The 25,211-nt window shown below is 42.0% G+C and overlaps 2 protein-coding genes across 2 annotated transcripts; both read right to left on the bottom strand.

Moving 5' to 3' along the window:
- Positions 1-1,368: 1,368 nt before the first annotated feature.
- Positions 1,369-17,794, bottom strand: LOC139541764 (guanylate kinase-like). Its single transcript, XM_071346719.1, has 7 exons — positions 17,683-17,794; positions 17,240-17,281; positions 6,042-6,138; positions 5,750-5,888; positions 5,224-5,308; positions 4,989-5,074; positions 1,369-1,404 (listed from the first exon to the last, which is right to left on the bottom strand). The coding sequence occupies exons 1-7, from the start codon at positions 17,792-17,794 to the stop codon at positions 1,369-1,371; spliced, it is 597 nt and encodes a 198-aa protein (XP_071202820.1).
- Positions 17,795-18,024: 230 nt separating this feature from the next.
- On the bottom strand, positions 18,025-22,614 carry LOC139541742 (guanylate kinase-like). The gene is made up of 6 exons (XM_071346711.1): positions 22,494-22,614; positions 22,015-22,056; positions 21,709-21,805; positions 20,232-20,370; positions 18,247-18,331; positions 18,025-18,131 (listed from the first exon to the last, which is right to left on the bottom strand). Exons 1-6 carry the CDS (start codon positions 22,603-22,605, stop codon positions 18,025-18,027), a joined length of 582 nt encoding a protein of 193 aa, XP_071202812.1. The 5' UTR covers positions 22,606-22,614.
- Between the last annotated feature and the right edge of the window lie 2,597 nt (positions 22,615-25,211).

Consider the following 25,211-nt stretch of genomic DNA (forward strand, 5'->3'; position numbering starts at 1 on the left):
ATCCCCGTTCTTCACGGTTGGGATGGTGTTCTTCGGCTTGCAAGCCTCCCCCTTTTTCCTCCAAACATAATGGCAAACAAGCAGTTCTATTATTGTTTCATCAGACTAGAGGACAAAAAGTACGATCTTTGTCCCCATGTGCAGTTGCAAACCGTAGTCTGGCTTTGGAGGTTTTGGAGTAGTGGCTTCTTCCTTGCTGAGCGCCCTTTCAGGTTATGTCGATATAGGACTCGTTTTACTCTGGATATAGATACTTTTGTACCTGTTTCCTCCAGCATCTTCACAAGGTCCTTTGCTGTTCTGGGATTGATTTGCACTTTTCGCACCAAAGTACGTTCATCTCTAGCAGACAGAACGTGTCTCCTTTCTGAGCGTTATTACGGCTGTGTGGTCCTATGGTGTTTATACTTGCGTATTATTGTTTGTACAGATGAACGTGGTACCTTCAGGCATTTGGAAATTGCTCCCAAGGATGAACCAGACTTGTGGAGGTCTACAATTAAGGTCTTGGTTGATTAAGGTCTTGTGATTTTCCCATGATGTCAAGCAAAGAGGCATTGAGTTTGACGATAGGCCTTGAAATACATCCACAGGTACACCTCCAATTGACTTAAATTATGTCAATTAGCTTCAGAAGCTTCTAAAGCCATGACATCATTTTCTGGAATTTTCCAAGCTGTTTAAAGGCACAGTAAACTTAGTGTATGTGAACTTCTGACCCACTGGAATTGTGACACAGTGAGTTTAATAAGTGAAATAATCTGTCTGTAAACAATTGTTGGAAAGATTACTTGTCATGCACAAACTATAGTTTGTTAACAAGAAATTTGTGGAGTGGTTGAAAAACTAGTTTTAATGACTCCAACCTAAGTGTATGTAAACTTCCGACTTCAACTGTACCTATCAAATGCCCTATTCCCTTACCCATGATCTATTGACTCTAAGAATGTAAGACAATCTTCTTGGGTCCTAGGCAGGTGTTGGAAACAAAATTGTTTTCCAATCGTTTTGTTCTGAACAGAACCATTATTATAAAAATGTCAGAAGTGTAAAATAACGTTATTAACCGGTTTTCAGTTTTTTTAAATAGTTTCCTTGTTCTGGAACAGTATAGATCACTTTCATTCTGATTCTGTTTCTCGAATCAGTTCCAACACCTGGTCTTAGATGCATATTGTACGTTTCTCTACAACGCTCAGAACAGTTGTTTATGTGGCTAAATCAGCTGATGTCAGGGGAGTGGATCTTATTGTGTTTCGGTGTTGATGCAGTATCATAGATGGTGTCGTTCATACTGGAGTAAAAGTCTTCATATCTCCTGTAAAGTACCAGGCAAGAGGAAGACTGGGACACTGTTACTGTAGCTCCTTATGACTTGATGACCTCCTGAACTTTTGTTATTTCCTGTTGAGGAGAGGAGTAGAAGGCGCTCAAAAAACGTGAGTAGCGGTGCGACCCACAAATTATGAGCATTAGGCCATACAAATGTAATTAAATGCTTAACTGATTACCTTCTTTACTTTTCGCAAAAATAAAATCGAAATCGAAAACATTTAAAAATTGTACAGGAAAAATTGCACGATTATAGCAAAAATAATGTCCTCAATCTTTCAGTAAAGAGATACACAACTTCCTCTAAGATTATAGCTGAACTATGCCTCTTTTAGCCTCACCAAGAGGTTAGCCTCACCAAGAGGCTTGATTGGGTCGGTAAGTGTTGGGCTAAGGTCGCCATAGTATTTGAAGAAGGCACACTTGCTTTTTCCATTCGCTTTTTGCCTCAATTTTCAAAAAATAGAATCTGTGAAACATTTAATAAAATCTGTATGGCCTTGGGAAGGAAAAGGCACAACTCTCGCACACAATTGCCAACTTGGGTAACACTGTACCATCATTTAAGATGCACCTATAAATATGTAACTACACAGCAATAACTGTAGAAAAAACATTGTAGTTGCATATGAAGTGTTATGTAATAACATAGTAAGAGTTTATCAGTATAGGTTATTACACAACCGGAACACAGACTGCCATTGAAGGTAAATCCACATATGTTGCGAAATGACTCGTGTTCTATATTATGTTATTACACATTTCTTTGTTCCAGTATGTAACTCATAGGTTTTGTAGTTACACTTTTGGAAGTCACCGGTGTATTACCATGTTATGAACTCCTAACCCAACGGGTAACATTGCTACATGTAACTACAACGGGCCAGTAAAACCAAATCACCAGCTAGTCTCACGGGTTGACATGGTCTTGATATGTGGATCTTAGTAGACTAGGACCTGGTAACGACACTTGTAACAAGGATAAAGATTGAGTCTGTCAATAGAAAATCACATGAAAGGTATACCGTATTTAAACAGATGGCTTAAGATGAACGTACCGAAACCCCCATTAAATGAAAACTCTGTGAGAAAATCTGTTGGCCAGTAAGTGGGAGGGTTTTCAGTGGTTGAATGAACTGTATTCAGAGCAAGCTAGGCGACTGAAAAAAGGTAAGCGTGAATACCAAATACTGAGAAGTGCCTAGGAAAGGAATACTGTACATTCTTAATCGGGATCGGGCCCTTAATGCCCACAACATTACATCTAGCTCTAATGTAGGAGTAGCAATACTTTTTGATGACATCATTAATCAATCAAACACGCCTGAGCCAGCATCGGGCTGTCACTCACACGCTCAGCATGGAATAATGCGACCAGCAACAACAACCGCTTAAAACAACCTGTGGTGGCCTAACACCATCACTATCTCACTATCACCAATAGCCTAGTGGTGACAACAGTGACACATCAAATTGGCGAGAACAATTTTTGGAAAACATATAGACATGGCATAAAGAAAGAGAGCATTTACACACAGCATGCTGTTAAAAGCAACTCATTCCTTTGAAATGCACAACTATTACTTCCCATTGCAGACATATTTTATCACGTTCAGCAGATCAGCAGATCTAAAGTTTAAATGCAACAATGTTTTGCAGGCATTATTTTCAGAGAGATAGCTAACAGCAAGCGAGCTGAATAAAACAGTGGCACTCACCAAATGATGATCGTTTGAAAACAGTAGGCCTTCAACTTAAGTTACTCAATGAGAGGGTGCAGCGCTGAGCTAGCCTGCAACTTCACTTCCTGGAGTAGCTCAAACTGCTCCAGTTGGTTTCAATGCGCTATTGAGTCTTCACATAGGAATTAATGGTGTCACGTGATGATTGCTTTGTCATTCATATATAGGGGCTCCCGAGTGTCGCAACGGTCTAAGGCACTGCAACTCCGTGCTAGTGGCGTCACTACAGACTCTGGTTCGATTCCAGGATGTATCACAACCGACTGTGATTGGGAGTCCCATCGGGTGGCACACAATTGGCCCAGCGTCATCCGTGTTGGGGTTTGGCCAGGGTAGGCCGTCATTGTAAATAAGAATTTGTTCTTAACTGACTTTCCTAGTTAAATAAAGATTTCATTAATTAATTAATATGCGGTCTAGTGTCTGAGGGCCTCGCCAATGGCTGATTTAGCTAGCTAGATTTTTCTCCCCAGAGACCACCAAAGAAAAATCCTGATTGGACCTTTTTTTCTCTTCAGTGTTTAACCCTTCCCTTTCCAACACAAACTGAAGAGGTGAAATCCGAATATCATTTAAATGATAGAAAAAATATTAAATTAAAAATGTTAATAAAAAAATAATACATAATTCTACACATCCTTAGAGCTTTTCTGAAGGCTTTTTCTCCCGGATCCCCACTGATCAAATGTTACGGTTAGAAGAATGTTGTTACAAAGGTTGCATATGAATTTACAATGTGCTTACCCAAGAGCAAGCAACTTAAGGTAGAGTGAAGTAACCTTTTGAATTACTATATAGTTACAAAGTCTCTTTATTATAGGTCTATTAAAGTATTTTGCCTTGTGATCTCATGTGGCAAGCCAAAAATTCCATCCATGCAAAACCCGCTGAATAGAAGATCCTGTATAGATTGTATTTTCAACCAGCAGCTATCAGGACATAACACTGATCACATTTTTTCACACTTTTTACAGTGTTAGTTTCATCAGCCGTGCAAAATGATACAAAACACAGGAAAAAAACAGAAGTTTGACTGCACTGGGCCTTTAATGGATTTAATAAAGATTCATTTTCAAAATCAATCTCATTTAATACAATGCTGTAGATGAGTAGCTAGGCCTGTAGCTACATTACATTGTCAAAAACAAACATTGTTAACAATGTACAAATCTGTGTCTTCAATTGATTGTGTATCTAAAAAGTTCCTTTATGATTATTTTGAATTGATTTTATGCCATAAATGCTAAAACGTTATCATTAGGAGATAGTGTCCAGGTAAACAAAATCAAAGCATGTCGTACCTTTTCCAAAAACGGTAATTACATATTAAGTTGCTTGCTCTTGGGTAAATACATTGTAAATACATGTATATTCTTTATAACAATATTGCAATTACAATGTTGTTTGTCAAATGTTGTTACGTAGTACAAAGTAACTAAAAGGGTTATGCCTAATGTCTCCTCAGTTATCCATTTGGGTAGGAGTTCTTGACATGGTAATACACAGGTGACTTCCAAAAGTATAATTACAAAACATATTTGTTGCATACTGGATCAAGGACATGTGTAATAAAATAATAACATAAAATAGATCATGAGTCACTACACATGTGGAATTACCTTCAGCGAGTGGATTTGTGTGGAATTACCTTCAGCGAGTGCATTTGTAATTACAAAGTCCTTGTTCCAATTGTGTAATTACCAATAAACGCTATTAAAATGATATTAAATAGCAGGTTTGGCCTTGAAAGGCCTTCATCAGAATCACATCCGACATTTCCTGTTGAGACAGATATGAGAATATAAAGTATGTTTACAGAACCTCAGTACATATGATTCTTGTCCAACATGGACATCTAGTCATCAGCAACTCCTCCATCTACTCATTAGACAATCGTCTTCTCTTCAGACTCACCTCCTTAAGAACACTTTGCAACTTCTCATAGGCCTCATCCAAGTCATCGTTGACAATGACAATGTCAAACAATCCAGGCTCGTTGCCTGAAATAGGAGAGTGAAGAAACAATTATGAGAACACTACTCAAATCATTGTCAAAGGCATGTAAATGGACTATCCTTAGTTCAATTCCTATCCGTCAAGCATGTGTAGTCTTAAAACCAGTTAACACAGGATAGTATGGGGGACCTACACTCCTCCATGTCAGTCCGGGCTTCTTCTAGACGGCTCTGTATTTTCTCCTCTGTCTCCGTCGCTCTACCCCTCAGACGTTCTTCCTGTCCATATCAATGGTCCCCAAAACAATGACAGTTTATACAGTAGCAGAGAGGTAGGCAACTAGATTCAGCCGTGGGCTGATTCTTTTCTGAGCGAATGGTCAGTGGGCTAGAACACAATTATAATAATTTGTACACTACAAACGGACCACAAATAAGCTCAAATGTATTACGTATTTCACAATAGCATAATTTCATAATCACATATTTCTCAATTTATTCATGGGAATAGTTTGGAACAGGATTCATGAATGACATTTATTTTTTCGTTGAATTCCTAGTGATATAACAGTCTTCTTGGTCCAACAACATATGTTTTCTTATTTTTTTACTTAAAACTTTGGGGGGCCAAATAAAAATCGCTTAGGGTCCAAATTTGTTGCCTGTTGCGGACCCCTGCAGTGGAGGAACCCTGTGGAATGTATGGTTGTGGACTCTTACCAGGACCTCAATAGAGGGGGGCTGGATAGAGATGTAGATTGGGTCCAGGTTAGTCTCCTTGATGTGCCTCACTCCTGCGATATCCACGTCCAAGATACAAATGAGGCCCTTGGCCCTCACGTCCTGTACAGCGCTCTTACTGTGGAGAAAAACAAATAAAATAGCTATGTTTATTCATTGCATCCACGATTCCACAAAACAAACTAGAAATGATATATCTTTCCACAACTATCACTGATTCATACTGTAAAACATTTCGGTTCCAACAGAAAGTTCCGGAAATATACTCGACCTTGTTCCGTACAGGTTGCCCGAAAACTCATCAGTCTCAATGAATTCCCCCTTGTCAATATCCTCCTGCATAGCCTCCCTGTTTGTGAAGTGGTAATCTTGAAACGGACAGGAGAGAAGAAGAAGAAGACGAGGTTAGTCATCAGTCAGGCTGGATGGAGTTCTCTCAAAACAACAATGGGTAAGTTCACAGGGTACAATGCATTTACATTGTTTAGTATTCAGGCGCTAGAACATGTTTTATAGAATGAATGCAAGGACACGTATTGGTAGACAGGGAAATTAGCATTCACATCACTACACATTACTGTGTCCCTACCATTGCGATTATCTTATTCCTCCACAACATCACAGTGGATCAAACACAGTGGGGAGAACTCTGTAGGTAACACAGGACAACCTTGTCACGATCACATTTACAGGGACAACAACACTCAATATTGAACCTAGAGCCACTGACGTCAACACATACTCATTAGCATTACAACATTACAGGTTGGTTCAGAATGAATCCCAGCACATTACAATGTGTCCAGGTAAAAGGTAGATGGATAGAGGATTTCAATGGATGAAGGTGAAAATTATTTAAACGATTAATGAAAAATAGACAATGAATGTATAGGGGGTAGTAAACTATCACAGACTGAATCCAACAAAGCTCACTGTCATGGTGGTGCAGTTTCTGTGTAATTTTTCGTTGGAAAACACAAAGGTATATTGATCAAAGAAATAGAAGAGTCTCAAGGATATTTGCCTTTACAACAGGACCAGACCTCACTAGCAGCTATGATCCATACTATACATTAATATTATTGAACTGGAGCTATATTAAACAAACGGCTGTACTATGAAGCCTATCAATTTCAACAAATTGTTGTGATGCTAATGATGGGTACATAACAGATGTTTTATAGGTGTGACGACTTCTCTCTTTGGGTCTGGAGAGGGGATCCACTACTGAGGAATTACAGGGGGCTAATTTCAAATGCTTTTTACTCCAAAGTGCAAACTGGCATTTATGTTCCTTTGAATAATAGATTGAGTACTTTCCGTGACTACTAAGCCCTTGGTGTTTGGTCACTCTGTACTTGAAATATGAAAGTAACCCCCATCACTCTCTCTTAGTAATGTGTTTATGAATCACATTTAGGTGTGGTTCGATAGAAGCCTAAATTTGGAGGATAGCTACACCTGCGGATGAAACAGAGGATAGGACGTCTGCTACGGGCAGTAACGTAGCTCCCAGAAGCATAGGCAGACTGAACAGGCCTATGGAGAAAACAAAAAAGGCATAAACAAATATGTATATCCCTGTATCTAACAGGGGGATACTTGGGAGAGCCATTGGTGCAGTTCGCTTGGGAGTAAGAAGCATTGGCGCTTCAGTGTCAGTAGGTATGGAGTAGTGTACATATAGTACATATCCTTTATCCCTTTACACTTGTGTGTATAAGGTAGTAGTTGTGGAATTAACATCTGCTAACCATGTGTATGTGACAAATAACATTTGATTTGATTTGATTTAGTGTGGGAGAAGAGGTGGTGTGTAGGCACAAAAAGGGCAAAAGGGTATTGAAAGAGTGGATTTTTTAAAATGTAACCTTTACTTAACTTGGCAAGTCAGTTAAGAACAAATTCTTACTTTACCATGACGGCCTACCCCGGACAAACCCTCCCCTAACCCGGACGGCGCTGGGCCAATTGTGCGCCGCCCTATGGGACTCCCGATCACGGCCGGTACTGAAAAACCTGGAAGTAGTTTTTTTATATATACAGTACCAGTCAAAAGTTTGGACACACCTACTCATTCAAGGGTTTTTCTTTATTTTTATTATTTAATACATTGTAGAACAATAGTGAAGACATCAAAACTATGAAATAACACACGGAATCATGTAGTGAGAAAAAAAGTGTTCAAAAGATAGCCACCCTTTGCCTTGATGACAGCTTGCACACTCCTGGCATTGTTGCAACCAGCTTCATGAGATAGTCACCTGCAGTGACGGATTTAGGTATAGACGACATGGGCATCTGCCCAGGGCGGCATCTTGTCCGGGTGCGGCACAGCGCGCACGCACAAAAAAAATAAATTGGGATGGTGACATTTGTGCGATAGAAATTAGGTGGTATACAGAAGATAGCCCTATTTGGTAAAAGCCAAGTCCATATTATGGAAAGAACAGCTCAAATAAGCAAAGAGAAACTACAGTCAATGCGGAAAATGTCAAGAACTTTGAAAGTTTCTTCAAGTGCAGTCGCAAAAACCATCAAGCGCTACGATGAAACTGGCTCTCATGAGGACCGCCACAGGAAAGGAAGACTCAGAGTTACCTCTGCTGCAGAGGATAAGTTCATTAGAGTTACCAGCCTCAGAAATTGCAGACCAAATAAATGCTTCACAGAGTTCAAGTGACAGACACATCTCAACATCAGCTGTTCAGAGGAGACTGCGTGAATCAGGCCTTCATGGTCAAAGGGCTACCCAGACCCCTCTTTTACGCTGCTGCTACTCTGTTTGTTAACTATGCATAGTCTCTATAACTCTACCTACATGTACATATTACCTCAATTACCTTGACTAACCGGTGCCCCCACACGCGGACACCAACGCCAGACAAGCTAAACACGTTATTTTCCCGCTTTGAGGATAACACAGCATCACCGACGAGGCCAGCTACCGAGAACGGTGGGCTCTCCTTCTCTGTGGCCGACATAAGACAAGGCTGCAGGCCCAGACGGCATCCCTAGCTACCTCCTCAGAGCATGCGCAGACCAGCTGGCTGGTGTGTTTACGGACATATTCAGTCTCTCCTTATCCCAGTCTGCTGTCCCCAAATGCTTCAAGATGGCCACCATTGTTCCTGTACCCACTGAAGTAAATGACTATCGCCCCGTAGCACTCACTTCTGTAATCATGAAGTGCTTTGAAAGACTAGTTAGTCAAGGATCAGATCACCTCCACCTTACCGGTCACCCTAGACCCACTTCAATTTGTTTTCCGCCCTAATTGGTTCACAGATGATTCAATCGCCATCACACTGCACACTGCCCTATCCCATCTGGACAAGAGGAATACCTATGTAAGAATGCTGTTCAATTACTATAGCTCAGCATTCAACTCCATAGTACCCTCCAAGCTCATCATTGGGGTACTACCCCACCCTGTGCAATTGGGTCCTGGACTTCCTGAAGGGCCACCCCCAGGTGATGAAGGGAGGAAACAACCTCTCCACTTCACTGATCCTCAACACTGGGGGCCCACAAGGGTGCGTGCTCAGTCCCCTCCTGTACTCCCTGTTCACCCATGACTGCGTGGCCATGCATGGCTCTCAGAGTGTGGTGTCAGGAAAACAAAGGAGATGATGGTAGACTTCAGGAAACGGCAGAGGGAGCATATCCACATCGACGGGACAGCAGTGGAGAAGGTTGAAAGTTAAGTTCCTCTGCATACACATCACTAACAAACTGAAATGGTCCACCCACACAGACAGTGTGGCGAAGAAGGGGCAACAGCGTCTCTTCAACCTCAGGAGGCTGAAGAAATTTGGCTTGTCACCTAAAACCCTCAAACTTTTACAGATGCACAATTGAGAGCATCCTGTCTGGCTGTATCACCGCCTGGTACGGCAACTGTACCACCCACAACCGCAGGGCTCTCCAGAGGATGGGGTGGTCTGCAAAACGCATCACCAGGGCACACTACCTGCCCTCCTGTACACCTACAGCACCCAATGTCACAGGAAGGCCAAAAAGATCATCAAGGACAACAACCACCCGAGCCCCTGCCTGTTCACCACACTACCACCCAGAAGGTGAGGTCAATACAGGTGCATCAAACCTGGGACTAAGAGACTGAAAAACAGCTTCTATCTCAAGGCTAACAGACAGAGAGGTTGCTGCTTAAATACAGACTTGAAATCATTGGCCACTTCAAAAAAATGGAACACAAGTCACTTTAATAATGCCACTTTAATAATGTTTACAAATCTTGCATTACTCATCTCATATGTATATACTGTATTCTATACTATCTATTGCATCCTAGCCTATGCGCTCTGACATTGCTCATCCACATATATATTCTTATTCCATTCCTTTATTTAGATTTGTGTGTATTAGGTATTTGTTGTGGAATTGTTCGATATTGCTGCACTGTCGGAACTAGAAACACAAGCATTTCGCTACACTCGCAATAACATCTGCTAACCATGTGACCAATAAAATTTGATGTGATTAGATTTGTTTTTCAAAAGCACAATGACCCAACACACCTCCAGGCTGTGTAAGGGCTATTTGACCGAGAAGGAGAGTGATAATCAAATCAATTCAAACGTTTTGTCAAATGCACCAAATACAACAGGTGTAGACCTTACAGTGAAATGCTTACATACAAGCCCTTAACCAACAATGCTTTAAGAAGTTAAGAAGAAAACAGTTAAGAAAAAGTTAAGAAACAAATGTAAGTAAAAAAGAATTAAACAGCAGCAGTAAAAAAACAATAGCGAGGCTTTATACGGGGGTACCGGTACAGAGTTAATGTGCGGGGGCACCGGTTAGTCGAGGTAATTGAGGTAATATGTACATGTAGGTAGAGTTAAAGTGACTATGCATAGATAACAAACAGAGTAGCAGCAGTGTAAAAGAAGGGTCTGGGTAGCCCTTTGATTAGCTGTTCAGCGGTCTTATGGCTTGGGGTAAGAAGCTGTTAAGAAGCTTTTTGTCCTAGACTTGGCGCTCCGGTACCGGTTGCCGTGCGGTAGCAGAGAGAAACAGTCCATGACTAGGGTGGCTGGAGTCTTTGACAATATTTAGGGCCTTCCTCTGACACCGCCTGGTATAGAGGTCCTGGATGGTAGGTAGCTCGGCCCCAGTTATGTACTGGGCTGTACGCACTACTCTCTGTAGTGCCTTGTGGTCAGAGGCCAAGCAGTTGCCATACCAGGCATTGATGCAACCAGTCAGGAAGCTCTCGATGGTGCAGCTGTAGAACCTTTTGAGGATTTGAGGACCCATTGCAAATCTTTTCAGTCACCTGAGGGGAATAGACTTTGTCATGCCCTCTTCTGTCTTAGTGTGTTTGGACCATTCTAGTTTGTTGGTGAGGTGGACACCAAGGAACTTGAAGCTCTCAACCTGCTCCACTGAAGCCCCGTTTATGAGAAAGGGGGAGTGCTCTGTCCTGCTTTTCCTGTAGTCCACAATTATCTCCTTTGTCTTGATCACATACATTGAGGGAGAGGTTGCTGTCCTGTAACCACACGGCCAGGTCACTGATCTCCTCACTATAGGCTGTCTCATCGTTGTTGGTGATCAGGCCTACCAAAGTTGTCATAAGCAAACTTGATGATGTTGTTGGAGTCGTGCTTGGCCATGCAGTCATGAGGGAACAGGGAGTACAGGAGGGGACTGAGCACGCACCCCTGAGGGGCCCCCGTGTTGAGGATCAGCGTGGCGGATGTATTGTTACCTCCTACCCTTACCACCTGGGGGCAGCCCATCAGGAAGTCCAGGATCCAGTGGCAGAGGGAGATGTTTAGTCCCAGGGACCTTAGCTTAGTGATGAGCTTTGAGGGCGCTATGGTGTTGAACGCTCAGCTGTAGTCAATGAGTAGCATTCTCACAAAGGTGTTTATTTTGTCCAGGTGGGAAAGGGCAGTGTTGAGTGCAATAGAGATTGCATCATCTGTGGATCTGTTGTGGCGGTATGCGAATTGGGCAGGTTACCTCAGTGTTCTTGGGAACAGGGACTATGGTGGTCCGCTTGACACATGTTGGTATTACAGACTCCGTCAGGGACAGGTTGAATATGTCAGTGAAGACACTTGCCAGTTTGTCAGCGCATGCTGATGGTAATCCATCTGGCCCTGCGGCCTTGCTCTTATGCATGCTTCAGTGTTATTTGCCTCGAAATGAGCATAGAAGTGATTTAGCTTGTCTGGTAGGCTCTTGTCACTGGGCAGCTCGTGGCTTTGCTTCCCTTTGTAGTCTGTCATAGTTTGCAAGCCCTGCCACATCCGACAAGCATCGGAGCCGGTGTAGTACGATTCCTTCTTCGTCCTGTATTGACACTTTGCCTGTTTGATGGTTCATTGGAGGGCATAGCGGGATTTCTTATAAGCTTCCGGGCTAGAGTCCCTCTCCGTGAAAGCGGCATCTCTACCCTTTAACTCAGTGCGGATGTTGCCTGTAATCCATGGCTTATGGTTGCGGTATGTACTGTACATACGGTCACTGTGGGGACGACGTCATCGATGCACTTATTGATGAAGCCAGTGACTGATGTGGTGTACTCCTTAATGCCATCGGAAGAATCCCGGAACATATTCCAGTCTGTGCTAGCAATACAGTCCTGTGGCTTGCTTAGCATCTGCTTCATCTGACCACTTTCTATTGAAAGGGTCACTGGTGCTTCCTGCTTTAGTTTTTGCTTGTAAGCAGGAATCAGGGGGGTAGAATTACGGTCAGATTTGCCAAATGGAGGGCCAGGGAGAGCTTTCTACACATCTCTGTGTGTGGAGTAAAGGTGCTCTAGAGTTGTTTTCCCTCTGGTTGCACATTTAACATGCTGGTAGAAATTGGGTCAAACATATTTGAGTTTCCCTGCAATTAAGTCCCCGGCCACTAGTAGTGCCGCCTCTGGATGAGCATTCTCCTGTTTGCTTATGGCCGTATACAGCTCATTGAGTGCTGTCTGTGCCAGCATCGGTTTGTGGTGGTATATAGACAGCTACGAGAAATATAGATAAACTCTCTTGGTAAATAGTGTGGTCTACAGCTTATCGTGAGATACTCTACCATAGGCGAGCAAAACCTCAAGACTTCCTTAGATTTCGTGCACCAGCTGTTGTTTACAAATATACATAGACTGTCACCCCTTGTCTTACCAGAGGCTGCTGTTCTATCCTGCCGAAAAACCTTAAAGCCCGCCAGCTGTATGTTATTAATTTCGTCGTTCAGCCACGATGAAACATACGTTTTACAGTTTTTAATGTCCCTTTGGTAGAATATACATGATCGTAGTTTGTCTATTTTATTATCGATTGATTGTACATTGGCTAATAGGACCGATGGTAAAAGGTAGATTACCCTCTCGGCGACAGATCCTTACAAGGCACCCAGATCTTCGTACTCGATACCTCTGTTTCTTTCTCCTGCGAATGACGGGGATGAGGGCCTTGTCGGGCGTCTGAAGTAAATCCTTCCCATCTGAATCATTGAATAAAAACTATTCCTCCAGTACGGGGTGAGTAATGTCCTGATATCTTGAAGATCTTTTCGGTCATAAGACACGGTGGCAGAAAAATTACGTACAAAATAAGTTAATAATGCAAAAAAACATACAAAATACCACAATTGGTTACGGGAGCGTAAAACGGCAGCCATCTCCTTCGGCGCCATTCTTCTGAATCAGATGACCTGGCCTCCACAATCACCCGACCTCAACCCAATTGAGATGGTTTTAGGATGAGTTGGACTGCAGTGTGAAGGAAAAGCAGCCGATAAGTGCTCAGCATATGTGGGAACTCATTCAAGTGTTGGAAAAGCATTCCTCATGAAGCTGGTTGAGAGAATTCCAAGAGTGTGCAAGGCTGTCATCAAAGCAAAGGGTGGCTACTTTGAAGAATCTAAAATATATTTTGATTTGTTTAACACTTTTTTGGTCACTACATGATTCCATATGTGTTAATTCATAGTGTTGATGTTCTACAATGTATAAAATAGTAAAAATAAAGAAAACCCTTGAATGAGTAGGTGTGTCCAAACTTTTGACTGGTACTGTATATATTTTACAGTTTATGGGCAATATGATATGATAGTTGTTTACAATTAGGCTAAATGTCTTATAAATGTCCTATGAATATAAAATTATAAAAAATGACTCAAGAGCCATAAGAGTCTAGTAATATATCTCTGATATAAACTCAGCAAAAAAAGAAACGTCCCTTTTTTAGGACCCTGTCTTTCAAATATAATTCATAAAAATCGAAATATCTTCACAGATCTTCATTGTAAAGGGTTTAACACACTGTTTCCCATGCTTGTTCAATGAACAATAAACAATTAATGAACATGCACCTGTGGAATGGTCGTTAAGACACTAACAGCTTACAGACGGAAGGCAATTAAGGTCACAGTTATGAAAACTTAGGACACTAAAGAGGTCTTTCTATTGACTCTGAAAAACATCAAAAGAAAGATGCCCAGGGTCCCTGCTCATCTGTGTGAACGTGCCTTAGGCATGCTGCACGGAGGCATGAGGACTGCAGATGTGGCCAGAGCAATAAATTGCAATGTCCGTACTGTGAGACGCCTAAGACAGCACTACAGGGAGACAGGACGGACAGCTGATTGTCCTCGCAGTGGCAGACCACGTGTAACAACACCTGCACAGGATCGGTACATCCGAACATCACACAGCGGGAGAGGTACAGGATGGCAACAACAACTGCCTGAGTTACACCAGGAACGCACAATCCCTCCATCAGTGCTCAGACTGTCCGCAATAGGCTGAGAGAGGCTGGACTGAGGGCTTGTAGGCCTGTTGTAAGGCAGGTCCTCACCAGACATCACCGGCAAAAATGTTACCTGTGGGCACAAACCCACCGCCGCTGGACCAAAACAAAGATCTCTTCACTGACGAGTCACGGATTTGTCTCACCAGGGGTGATGGTCGGATTCGCGTTTATCGTCGAAGGAATGAGCGTTACACTAAGGCCTGTACTCTGGAGCGGGATCGATTTCGAGGTGGAGGGTCCGTCATGGTCTGGGGCGGTGTGTCACAGCATCATCGGACTGAGCTTGTTGTCATTGCAGGCAATCTCAACGCTGTGCGTTACAGGGAAGACTTCCTCCTGCCTCATGTGGTACCCTTCCTACAGGCTCATCCTGACATGACCCTCCAGCATGACAATGCCACCAGCCATACTGCTCGTTCTGTGTGTGATTTCGTGCAAGACAGGAATGTCAGTGTTCTGCCATGGCCAGCGAAGAGCCCGGATTTCAATCCCATTGAGCACGTCTGGGACCTGTTAGATCGGAGGGTGAGGGCTAGGGCCATTCCCCCCAAAAATGTCCGGGAACTTGCAGGTGCCTTGGTGGAAGAGTGGGGTAACATCTCACAGCAAGAACTGGCAAATCTGGTGCAGTCCATGAGGAGCAGATGCACAGCAGTACTTAATGCAGCTGGTGGCCACACCAGATACTGACTGTTACTTTTGATTTTGACACCCCCCCCCCCCTTGTTTCAGGGACACATTATTCCATTTCTGTTAGTCACATGTCTGTGGAACCTGTTCAGTTGATGTCTCAGTTGTTGAATCTTGAAATGTTCATACAAATATTTACACATGTTAAGTTTGCTGAAAATAAACGCAGTTGACAGTGAGAGGATGTTTCTTTTTTTGCTGAGTTCATGTCATACTACGTACATTCACTTTAATGTTGTTTTCTGTCTTTAGTTATACTTATGTATGATGGAAAACATCTCTTTTGGCTCTTCAGCGAGCTGTCTGAACATTAATAGTCTATGCAGTAATATAACATTTGTGTGCAGATACAGTGCCTTCAGAAAGTATTCAACCCCTTGGCTTTTTTGTTGTGAAACAGCCTGAATTGAAAATGGATTACATTGATATTTTGTACCACTGGCCTACACACAATACCCCCTAATGTCAAAGTGGAATTATATTTTTGAAATGAACAAATTAATGAAAAATGAAAAGCTGAAATATCTTGAGTCAATAGGTATTCAACCCTTTTGTTTTGGCAAATTTTCTCAACAAGTCACATAATAAGTTTTTTTTTAATGACTACCTCATCCCTGTATCCCAACACATACACTTATCTGTAAGGTCCCTCAGTCGAGCAGTGAATTTCAAACACAAATTCAACCAGAAAGACGAGGGAGGTTTTCCAATGCCTCAAAGAAGGGCACCTATTTGCAGATAAAAAAACAGACATTGAATACCCCTTTGAGCATGGTGAACTTATTAATTGCACATTGGATGATGTATCAATACACCCAGTCAATACAAAGATACAGACGTCCTTCCTAACTAGTTGCCGGAGAGGAAGGAAACACCTCAAGGATTTCAACATGAGGTCAGTGGTCACTTTAAAACAGTTAGAGTTTAATGGCTGTGGATGGAATAACAACGGTGCAGTTACCTCCAAAATACTAACCTAAATCACAGAGTGAAAAGAAGGAAGCCTGTACAGAATAAATATATTCCAAAACATGCTTTCTGTTTGCAATAAGGCATAAAAGTAAAACTGCAAAAAATGTGGCAAAGAAGGAACTTTCCAACACAGCACATCACCGAGTACCACTCTTATATCATATTTTCAAGCATGGTGGTGGCTCCATCATGTTATGGTTATGCTTGTCATCAGCAAGGACTAGGGAGTTTTTAAGGATGAGAAGAAACAGAATAGAGCTAAATCCGAGGGGAAAACCTGGTTCAGGCCGCTTCCCAACAGACACTGCGAGTCAAATTCACCTTTCAGCAGGACTATAATCTAAAACACAAGGCCAAATATACACTGGGGTGTCTTACCAAGACAACGTTGAATGTTTTTGGGTGGCCTAGTTACAGTTTTGACTTAAATCTGCTTAAAAATCTATGGCAAGACTTGAAAATGGCTGTCTAACAATGATCAACAACGAACTTGACAATACTTTTTTAAAGAATAATGTGCAAATATTGCACAATCCAGGTGTGCAAAGCTCTTAGAGACTTACCCAGAAAGACTCACAGCTGTAATCGCTGCCAAAGGTGATTGAACCATCTATTGACTCAGGGGGTTGAGTACTTATCAATATATACATTCTTTTTATTATTATTATTATTCTTTTTACAAATGTTTAAAAAATTCTTCCATTTTGACATTACAGAGTATTTGGTGTAGATTGTCAGAAAATTACAATTAAATCCATTTTAATCCCACTTTGTAACATAACAAAATGTGGAAAAAGTCAAGGGGTGTGAATACTTTCTGAAGGCACTGTAACTGCCACCACTCAACATTCATGGCACTGCAACACACATTAAGTTTGAGGCCTGGCGTTCATACAGTAGGAAATTCTTACTAAAGATACAGTAGAAGACCAGCTTCATTCTTGGCCTGGAGAGCACCACCAATATCCTTCTGGGTTTACTGACATGATCTGTGTTTATGAGTAAGAGAATGATACTGTACCTTTGCCATCTACCTCTCCTGGACGTGGGTCCCTTGTTGTATCTGTAAGGACACATTCAGTGAGCATAAATGTAACACTCATCTTATTCTGTGAGCATACATGTCATAAATGATATCAATAACCTCAACTAATGATGAGCATTCAAAGATATGCCAGACAACCCTAACTGTATGCCGTTTCTTTTGTGCTCAGTGGTCTACCTCATGATCCAGTCGATAGCCATCAAGAAGTGAAATGGTGACAGTGGATATCCCTGTCTCGCACCAATCAGCACAGCCATAACTAAACTGTTATACAATTGTTTGAATATGAGTGGTCTACAGAAATATCACACTCCAAGTACTATGACATACGGCCTGTAGTTAGATAAGGCTGAGACAGTGGGGATAGATCCTGCTGCGGCTACCACTGGAAACTACATGTTGGGTGACACAATACGTACGTGATACGCTGAAGCCGAAAACTCCCTTGTAGTCCTTCAGCAGCTTCTTCAGCAGAGTGCTCTTCCCTGCCCCTGAGGGGCCACTTATGACAACAGGCCTGGGTCCTGACATAATACTGACGCAAAGGGAGAGAGGGATTGAATACAACGAAGGATTTTGTTACAGGACACGTGTGGCATAATAACAAAATGATTCTTACGAATTGCATCTTTCTTTCTTGGTTGACTGAACTTTAGTAATTTCCTGTAGAGACAAACGTGTGAGAAAAATGTATGTGAGACCACTACCGACTGACTCAAATTTTGAGAATTCTACTTTGTCCCTATTCTACATGCAGACAATTATCCTCTCTTCAGACTCACCTCAATAAGAACACTTTGCAACTTCTCATAAGCCTCCTCTAAGTCATCATTGACAATAAGCATGTCAAACACTCCAGGCTCGTTGCCTAAAATAGGAAAGTGATAAAATAAGGCATAGCATGGATTATTATTGGTTCCATCCATATTTTCCAAAGATTTGCAGTACAACTATGTCTATATGGGATCGTAAGGGGGACCTACTGAGCTCCATGTCAACCCGTGCTGCCTCCAGACGCTTCTGCAGACTCTCCTCTGTCTCCGTATTTCTGTCCCTCAGACGCTTTTCCTGTACACATCAATTGTCCCTAAAGCTATTACAATATCTACATTTCAAGAGTACATTCATACGTTTCAAGAGACTCATGTCACTAGCTCAAGGATGACAGTTCCAAGGGCTAGCATATGTGACCCGTTTCAAGATGTCGCACGTCACTACTTTGCAGAAGAGGCATTTCAATGTTGTTGTTGTTTTTTTAATCAAAAGGCGTTTTTGGGCAGAAATGCCTTCTTGAACACGTGAACTTTCATGTGCTTTAATAACAAACTTGTATGACATCTGTAAATACTAATAAACATTTTCAATTACAAGCCTAGTTGGTTTAGCCACTGACAAAGGCAGGAACCTTCCCACTTGCCATGATTGGTTCAGATAATGGATGGGTTGGACATGCTGAGAGAGGAGTTCGGATTGGTTTGCCATGTAGCCCACTTCTGTCTATAACATGAGCTGCTCAGTATGTGTAGTAGATCATCCTGGCTTTTTTGAAAGACAATGTTAGCCATAGAGAACTGCAAAAGTGTGGCTACTCCTCTCAACAACATTGTTGCCCCGAATTTAGCAGACGCTATCGACAAAGATCAGTGGGAAAAGGTTGTGATGGACTGACGTTCCTTTCTGCACACGGTTGACCGGAGTGACTTGACACAATAACGGGCCAAACAAGCTATAACAAGCTACAAACCAAATGGAAAATACACGCTTCTGTGAAGCATTCAACCATATATACGGGTAAGAGTCTAGCTACATTTTTAGATATTATATGTTTCTAATTTGGTCAGAACGTCGTTTTCTTTGCAAGTTAAAGTGTACTAGTGAAGGTTAGCTTGCTGGCTCGTGTATGATATGTGTAGTAATATTATTCGTATCTCAGAAATATATTTGCATTGCTAGTTATAGCCTAATGTTAGCTAGCTAGCTAACATTGAAACTAGTTGGTTAGCTTTAGCTACCTGCAAATTCATACTCAAGCATTTCATGGGTGGTAGCTAGCTATGCCAATTGTTTGTACTGTAGCTATAGTTTGGGAATATGGTTAATTGTTTAGCTAGCTAGCTACATGTCTAAACAAAAGACTTCACTTCGCAAGAGAATGATTACATGACCCATCAAGTTAGCCAGGTGTGTCTACTGGAGATTACGGCCATCTATTATATTTAATGAATATGTGTACATGTGTAGACAATAGTGGCCCATCCACTTAGCTAGATGTGGCTGGGGGATGGTTATAGCATTTCCTTCACATGACCCATCAATTTAGACAAGTTTCTGGGTAAGCATAATCTAATAATAAAAATATATATATATTATATTTTTATCTGGACACTGAAAGTCAGATTCGGATATAGGCCAAGGACTAGATAAAGTGTATTTTTACCTGGAGTTTTACCTTATTGTAGGTTTCTACTTTCACCACTTTTAGTCTTGAAATCTTTGGTTATTCACCTTAAAGAGATGGGTGGGGCTAAGGCTTAAGAGGGTGTGAACGATGCTGAATGTCTGTAGACAAAGAAGAGCTCTCCGCTATTGTAGGTGTACCAAAACATTCAAGGGACATTTTCTCAAAAGTGGGGTTACAAGCTTATCAAATTTCAAAGCAGAATAACGTTCCCATTCTTCCTCATCTGCAGTGTATGATATACCATTTTGTAGCGCAGAGTCTCTACTTTTATCCAATAATAGCGGTCCAAGCACAGAACATTGAGGAACGCCAAAGTACACAGTAGTACCCTTTGCGTTGTTTGATTGTGGACTTGTTGCAGAGTTTACAGTCGCTCAGCCATGATAGTCTGCATTCCAGTGTGACATATGTCTACACCTCAATAGGAGTATATCAAATGAGGTTCTTAAATGTTTCATAATGGGCCATGCTGACTATTGCGGCTCTCAACTCTGAATTGGGCATTACCAGGATCTCTATAGAGGGGGGCTGGATAGAGACATAGATAGGGTCCAGGTCAGTCTGCTTGATGTTCCTCACTCCCTGGATGTCCACATCCAGAATGCAGATGAGACCATTGGCCCGCACTTCGTCTACAGAAGACTTGCTATGTAGAAAACAGAAGATATAAGTAATGTTCATTCATTGTTTCACAGTTCCATTGAACAGCAGAGACAAGGACATATGCATCTTTCCACCTGGATATGGACAGTAGGCTTACAACATGGGGGCTTTTAAACAATAAATATGGACAGCGTAAGAGTGACTCCTCACACCAGTGACTATTCCTCACATGCTCCAGTATGACTAGGCTAGAGGATAGTGACATTAATCCTAACACCAAAAGCAGGGTCCAGTGGTTCTCCGTTAGCGTCAAGACTTATCCTCAGCAGGGGAGGGACAGATTAAACATGACACTGCAGGTCACGAGCTCTACGGTGGCTCCTGTGCTATCTGGGTATGTACAATGGAGGATAAAGCTAATTCTGTCCCAGGGATCACAATGGACCAGCTCTTAAAGGAGAAGTTCACTTTTCTTTAAACCAGGTCTGTATTTTGGATGTAAATGGCATGTTATAGAAGAGTCCAGACTGTTTGTTTTGTGCGTTCACTTGGTTTTGAGAAACTTACCCCAACCAGCGATACAGTTACTCATGCCTGTTCTGCAGTTCCAGGGCGTGAGTAAAACAAGCTCCCAAAACACCCGAATACATCCTTAAAAAAAATCTGCAACACTCTCAGTATGGTGATGCAGATCTTTAGATGATGTACACATGAAATTGGTGTCATTCCGAACTTTATCCTTAACGTTATTTTCCATTTTGTGTGACTCGAGCGGTTTCCCTTATCCATCTATGATACTTCTCTGTGTAGCCCGTGCATGCCCACTTGGAAAAGTATGTCTTGAGTTGCACAAAATGTAATATAAATGTTGCGGATAAAGTTTGTAATGACACAATTTCATGGGTAAAACATACTGAGAGCGTTGCCGTTTCTAATAGGGCTTATTTGTTTTAAGTTTCTTTAGATTCTGTATCCTTGCCCAGGCACTGCAAAATGAACAGGAGGAAGTGTATCGTGGGTTGGGGGGTACATTTCTCAAAACCAATTTGGTTAAAAAGTGAACTTCTCCTTTAAAGTGATCTATTCAATCCCATGACAGTAGAATCACTTGTGGGTTCTAGTCACTAGTGGAACAATTACTGTACTTGTTTATTTAAAACCCAATGAACTAGCATACTGTTCCAAAACTGCAGTACCATTCCCCACATTCTCAGGTAAAAAATAAACACATAAAGATTCCTGGATTTCCTGCCTATTCCCTCCTTGATTTCAGTCATCTTTCATCTGGGATTTCTGGAAAACCTGAGAAGTCACCGGAACTTTGCAACTCTGACTGTAAGACATTTTGATGTCAACAGAAAGTTATCAAAATGTACTCTACCTTGTTCCATACAGGTTCCCTGAAAACTCTGCATTCTCAATGTATGTCCCATCGTCAATATCCTCCTGCATAGCCTCCCTGTTTGAGAAGTGGTAATCTTCAAATAGACCGGAGAGGAGAATAATCCGTTAATTGCTGAAGCCAGCATTTAAAGTTACAAAATCAGAAGTGAAAACCAGAAGTTACAAAACCAGCGTGGATTAGAAGCCTGGAGAGCATCACTGATATCCATCTGGGATTACTAACATGACTGAGATGGGTTTACTGACACGATCTGCGTTTATGAGTGAGAGAATGTTACTGTACCTTTGCCATCTACCTCTCCTGGTCGTGGGCTCCTTGTTGTATCTGTAAGGACACATTCAATGAGCATAAATGATCAACATCCATCATCGACATCCAGGCATACAGAATGCCATCAACAACCTTAACCTTATGTGCATTCAAAGACATGCCAGACAACCCTAACTGTATGCCGGTTCTTTTGTTATTCAGTGGTCTTCCTTGCAGCCAGCAAGAAGAGGAATGGAGATGGAGGACATCCCTGTGTCACACGGATCAGCACAACCATAGCTAAACTGGACATGGGATGGTATACAGAAATATCCCACCCCAGGTCCAATGACGAACAGCCTATGCTTGGATACAAATTGGATGCACTAAACCAGACCAAAGTCCTATGACAAACGTGGCCTAGAGGTAGAGAAGGCTGAGACAGTAAGGACAGATAGGGCCAGGCAGGATATCGGGATAGGAGTCAAATGGCGGGTAAAGCACAAACGTACGTGATACGCTGAAGCCAAAGACTCCCTCGTAGTCCCTCAGCAGCATCTTCATAAGAGTGCTCTTCCCTGCCCCCGAGGGGCCGCTCAGAACAACAGGCCTGGGTCCTTCCATAACACTGGAGAGGGAGAGAGGAAATACAGTGAAACACCCTCTTGTACTGTAAAATTATGTACATTTAGATCTTTTTTTTTACATTCACCAATGCATTTGCTACACAAAGAATCTTAAACTAATTGAATGGAGCCACGCAATCCGTTTTAGACACTTTGGGATAATTTAGGCATGACATTTTTTGGGACAAAAATGCTTCAGTTAGTATATGGTGGCACCAGCCATGTAAACAAAACCAAAGCATGGATTGTTGTCTCTCTTTGTACAAAGACTGCTTATAGGGTAGTCGAAGTCTGTGCACGGTTGTGTGACAATAGCGACCTTCTATGCAAAGTAGCGAAGACTGACGTAGCCTTTCGCTGTTCAGTAGCCCACCACTGTCTAACCTGCCACTACCACAACCAGGAACAGATATACCAAACAAAAAGAAATGCAGCACACTCAAGATTTATTCTGTAACCTTCAAAATTATTAAGTCAGGCCCTGGCTAACTCCACTCGTAGGAGCCAATCTGCGTAGAGTGCTTGGAAGCTAACCAGCTAGCGAGGCCTATAGCTGAGCAGTTCTTCCTCTGGCCTTAGGCTCAGATGCTAACGTCTAATCCACTGATCCAGTGGATTTAATGGCTACGCTACGATCAGACATGGGGGGGGGGGGACGACGACATGTGACTGCACATTAGGACCACACAATGAGTGTCAATTAAAGGGTCAAACACAAAACCCACAAAAACCTTAAGAGAAATTGCATTTTCTACCCCTGGGTGTTTAATCTAGCTAGGTGGTCATAATCACTACTTTCATTTAGATCAGAGATGTGCAGCTATTCCGGTAACACTCTGTCAGCCCTATGGGAATTATGCAATAATTTTCCACGAAACCAACATTAGGTTCACAACAAATTCATCACATCAGCAATAGCCCAACTCAACATTATACAAATGGGTAGACATGTGATTTGATGGAGCAGGTTGGATGATAGGACCTTGTAAGAGGGATTAGGCCTATATTTCACGGGCCACTACAAACAGATGCCACGCTCTCGAGGTGCATTTAAAAAGGCCTTTTAATTAAGTCAATCCAGGTCAATGAGGATGATCGCATAGGAACTGGTCCAAATGGATCATCAGGTACAGAGCTGGGTCAACACCCTTACAGTGTATCTGCCAGAAGAAAGGCCTATTGTTTTGTCTATTGTGACTCGGACAATAAGGATATTCCCAGATATACACCATGTTCAAATAGGTGCGTTTCAAGTCAGTCAGTAGTGGTGGCAAAACACTGGAGGTAATGTCTGAAGCTCTTCATCCTATTGGTGAAAGGATGTTCTTGCTGACTTTAGACTCAGTGGCTAATCAGCCAATCTGACCTATTTCGAGTCCTGTTTGACTCCCTATATCAATGAGGTCGTGACCATTCAAGGATGTTTCCTGGGAGAACACACTCAAGGCTGTCAAACTCTTTACTTATTTCATTGGAGTGTATACCAGACGTAACTCTAAGAGATCCGCAGATCATTGAACCATCACAACCCCAGATTCCTGTCTGCTGACCTTAGTTGGGCATTTCATGAAAACAACAGACCAGACCGGCCATAATTGAATAAATGAGTTAAGGGTCTATTGTCTACCCCTTAAGATGACTCAACTTCACAAAGACAACATACTGTAGCTGTTACTGATGTTAGATCTAATCATTGTATAACCTGTTCAAATATACGTTGTCAATATTTCAGGGGAATCCTACTAACGCGTACAATTTATAATCTCCAAGCACCGCAACAAAATAACATTCAAGGACTGCACACTTGTTAATGAATTCCAAATGTCGATGTGGAGTCCATAAAAAGCAGTTAGTTGTACATTAAGTAATTGCCAGGTTACATTGATTACTGAAGACAGACCTCAGTTTCAACTTGATGTACTGTATAATAGCTATGTCCTACTGTATATTAGCTATGTCCTACTGTATATTAGCTATGTCCTACTGTATATTAGCTATGTCCTACTGTATATTAGCTATGTCCTACTGTATATTAGCTATGTCTTTCTTACATCTTTAAAGTTGAATGTTTGTCTTACCTTATCTCAGTGGCTGTACTGTGTGGCTGTAGAGAGGATGTCTCGGAGGGATTGGGACAGAGGAGAGAGCTTTACCTGGGTGTGTGTGTGTCAGTTGTTGGTAGGTGTGTGTCAGACTGATTGACATAGACAGCTTACTGACAGCCTCAATTACCACCTCCTCCCGTCAGCTCATCAGCCAATCGCATGCTGGCCTTGTTTATCTGAGCCGTCCGAACAGGTAGCGCCTTAATTACTTCAAGTCATGTGACAAGGACTGGTTCTGTTGGCTTCTCGGCTCCGTTTTTTCCTGATTTGTCACAATGTATCACTGGTCAATCAGGTTGTCGTCCTCCGCTCTTGGCTACCAAACCCTGTTTAATGATAAACTTCTTAATGAGGAGGAAATGTGACTAAGGGGAACAAAAGGCCACACCATCATCCACTTTAGTATACACAGACACAGTCAAGAGATAGAGAGCTTGTTTGATCTAGTAGATTTGCAGTCTGTAAGTGAGAGGTGGCTGTCCTGGCATGGTTGGTGTTA

This window comes from Salvelinus alpinus, chromosome 16 (genome assembly GCF_045679555.1).
Source record: "Salvelinus alpinus chromosome 16, SLU_Salpinus.1, whole genome shotgun sequence".
Taxonomy (NCBI): domain Eukaryota; kingdom Metazoa; phylum Chordata; class Actinopteri; order Salmoniformes; family Salmonidae; genus Salvelinus; species Salvelinus alpinus.

Excerpts from the sequence above, each read along its gene's own strand:
- LOC139541742 (XM_071346711.1), bottom strand. The coding sequence starts at position 22,605 with ATGGAAGGACCCAGGCCTGTTGTTCTGAGCGGCCCCTCGGGGGCAGGG. Across the intron at positions 21,806-22,014 it reads AGGAGAGGTAGATGGCAAAG|ATTACCACTTCTCAAACAGG; the intron begins GTACAGTAACAT and ends GTCTATTTGAAG. Across the intron at positions 18,132-18,246 it reads ACGGGTTGACATGGAGCTCA|GCAACGAGCCTGGAGTGTTT; the intron begins GTAGGTCCCCCT and ends TTCCTATTTTAG.
- LOC139541764 (XM_071346719.1), bottom strand. The coding sequence starts at position 17,794 with ATGTCAGGACCCAGGCCTGTTGTCATAAGTGGCCCCTCAGGGGCAGGG. Across the intron at positions 5,889-6,041 it reads GGCAACCTGTACGGAACAAG|TAAGAGCGCTGTACAGGACG; the intron begins GTCGAGTATATT and ends TTTTCTCCACAG. Across the intron at positions 1,405-4,988 it reads TGCAAAGTGTTCTTAAGGAG|GAAATAACAAAAGTTCAGGA; the intron begins GTGAGTCTGAAG and ends TCTCCTCAACAG.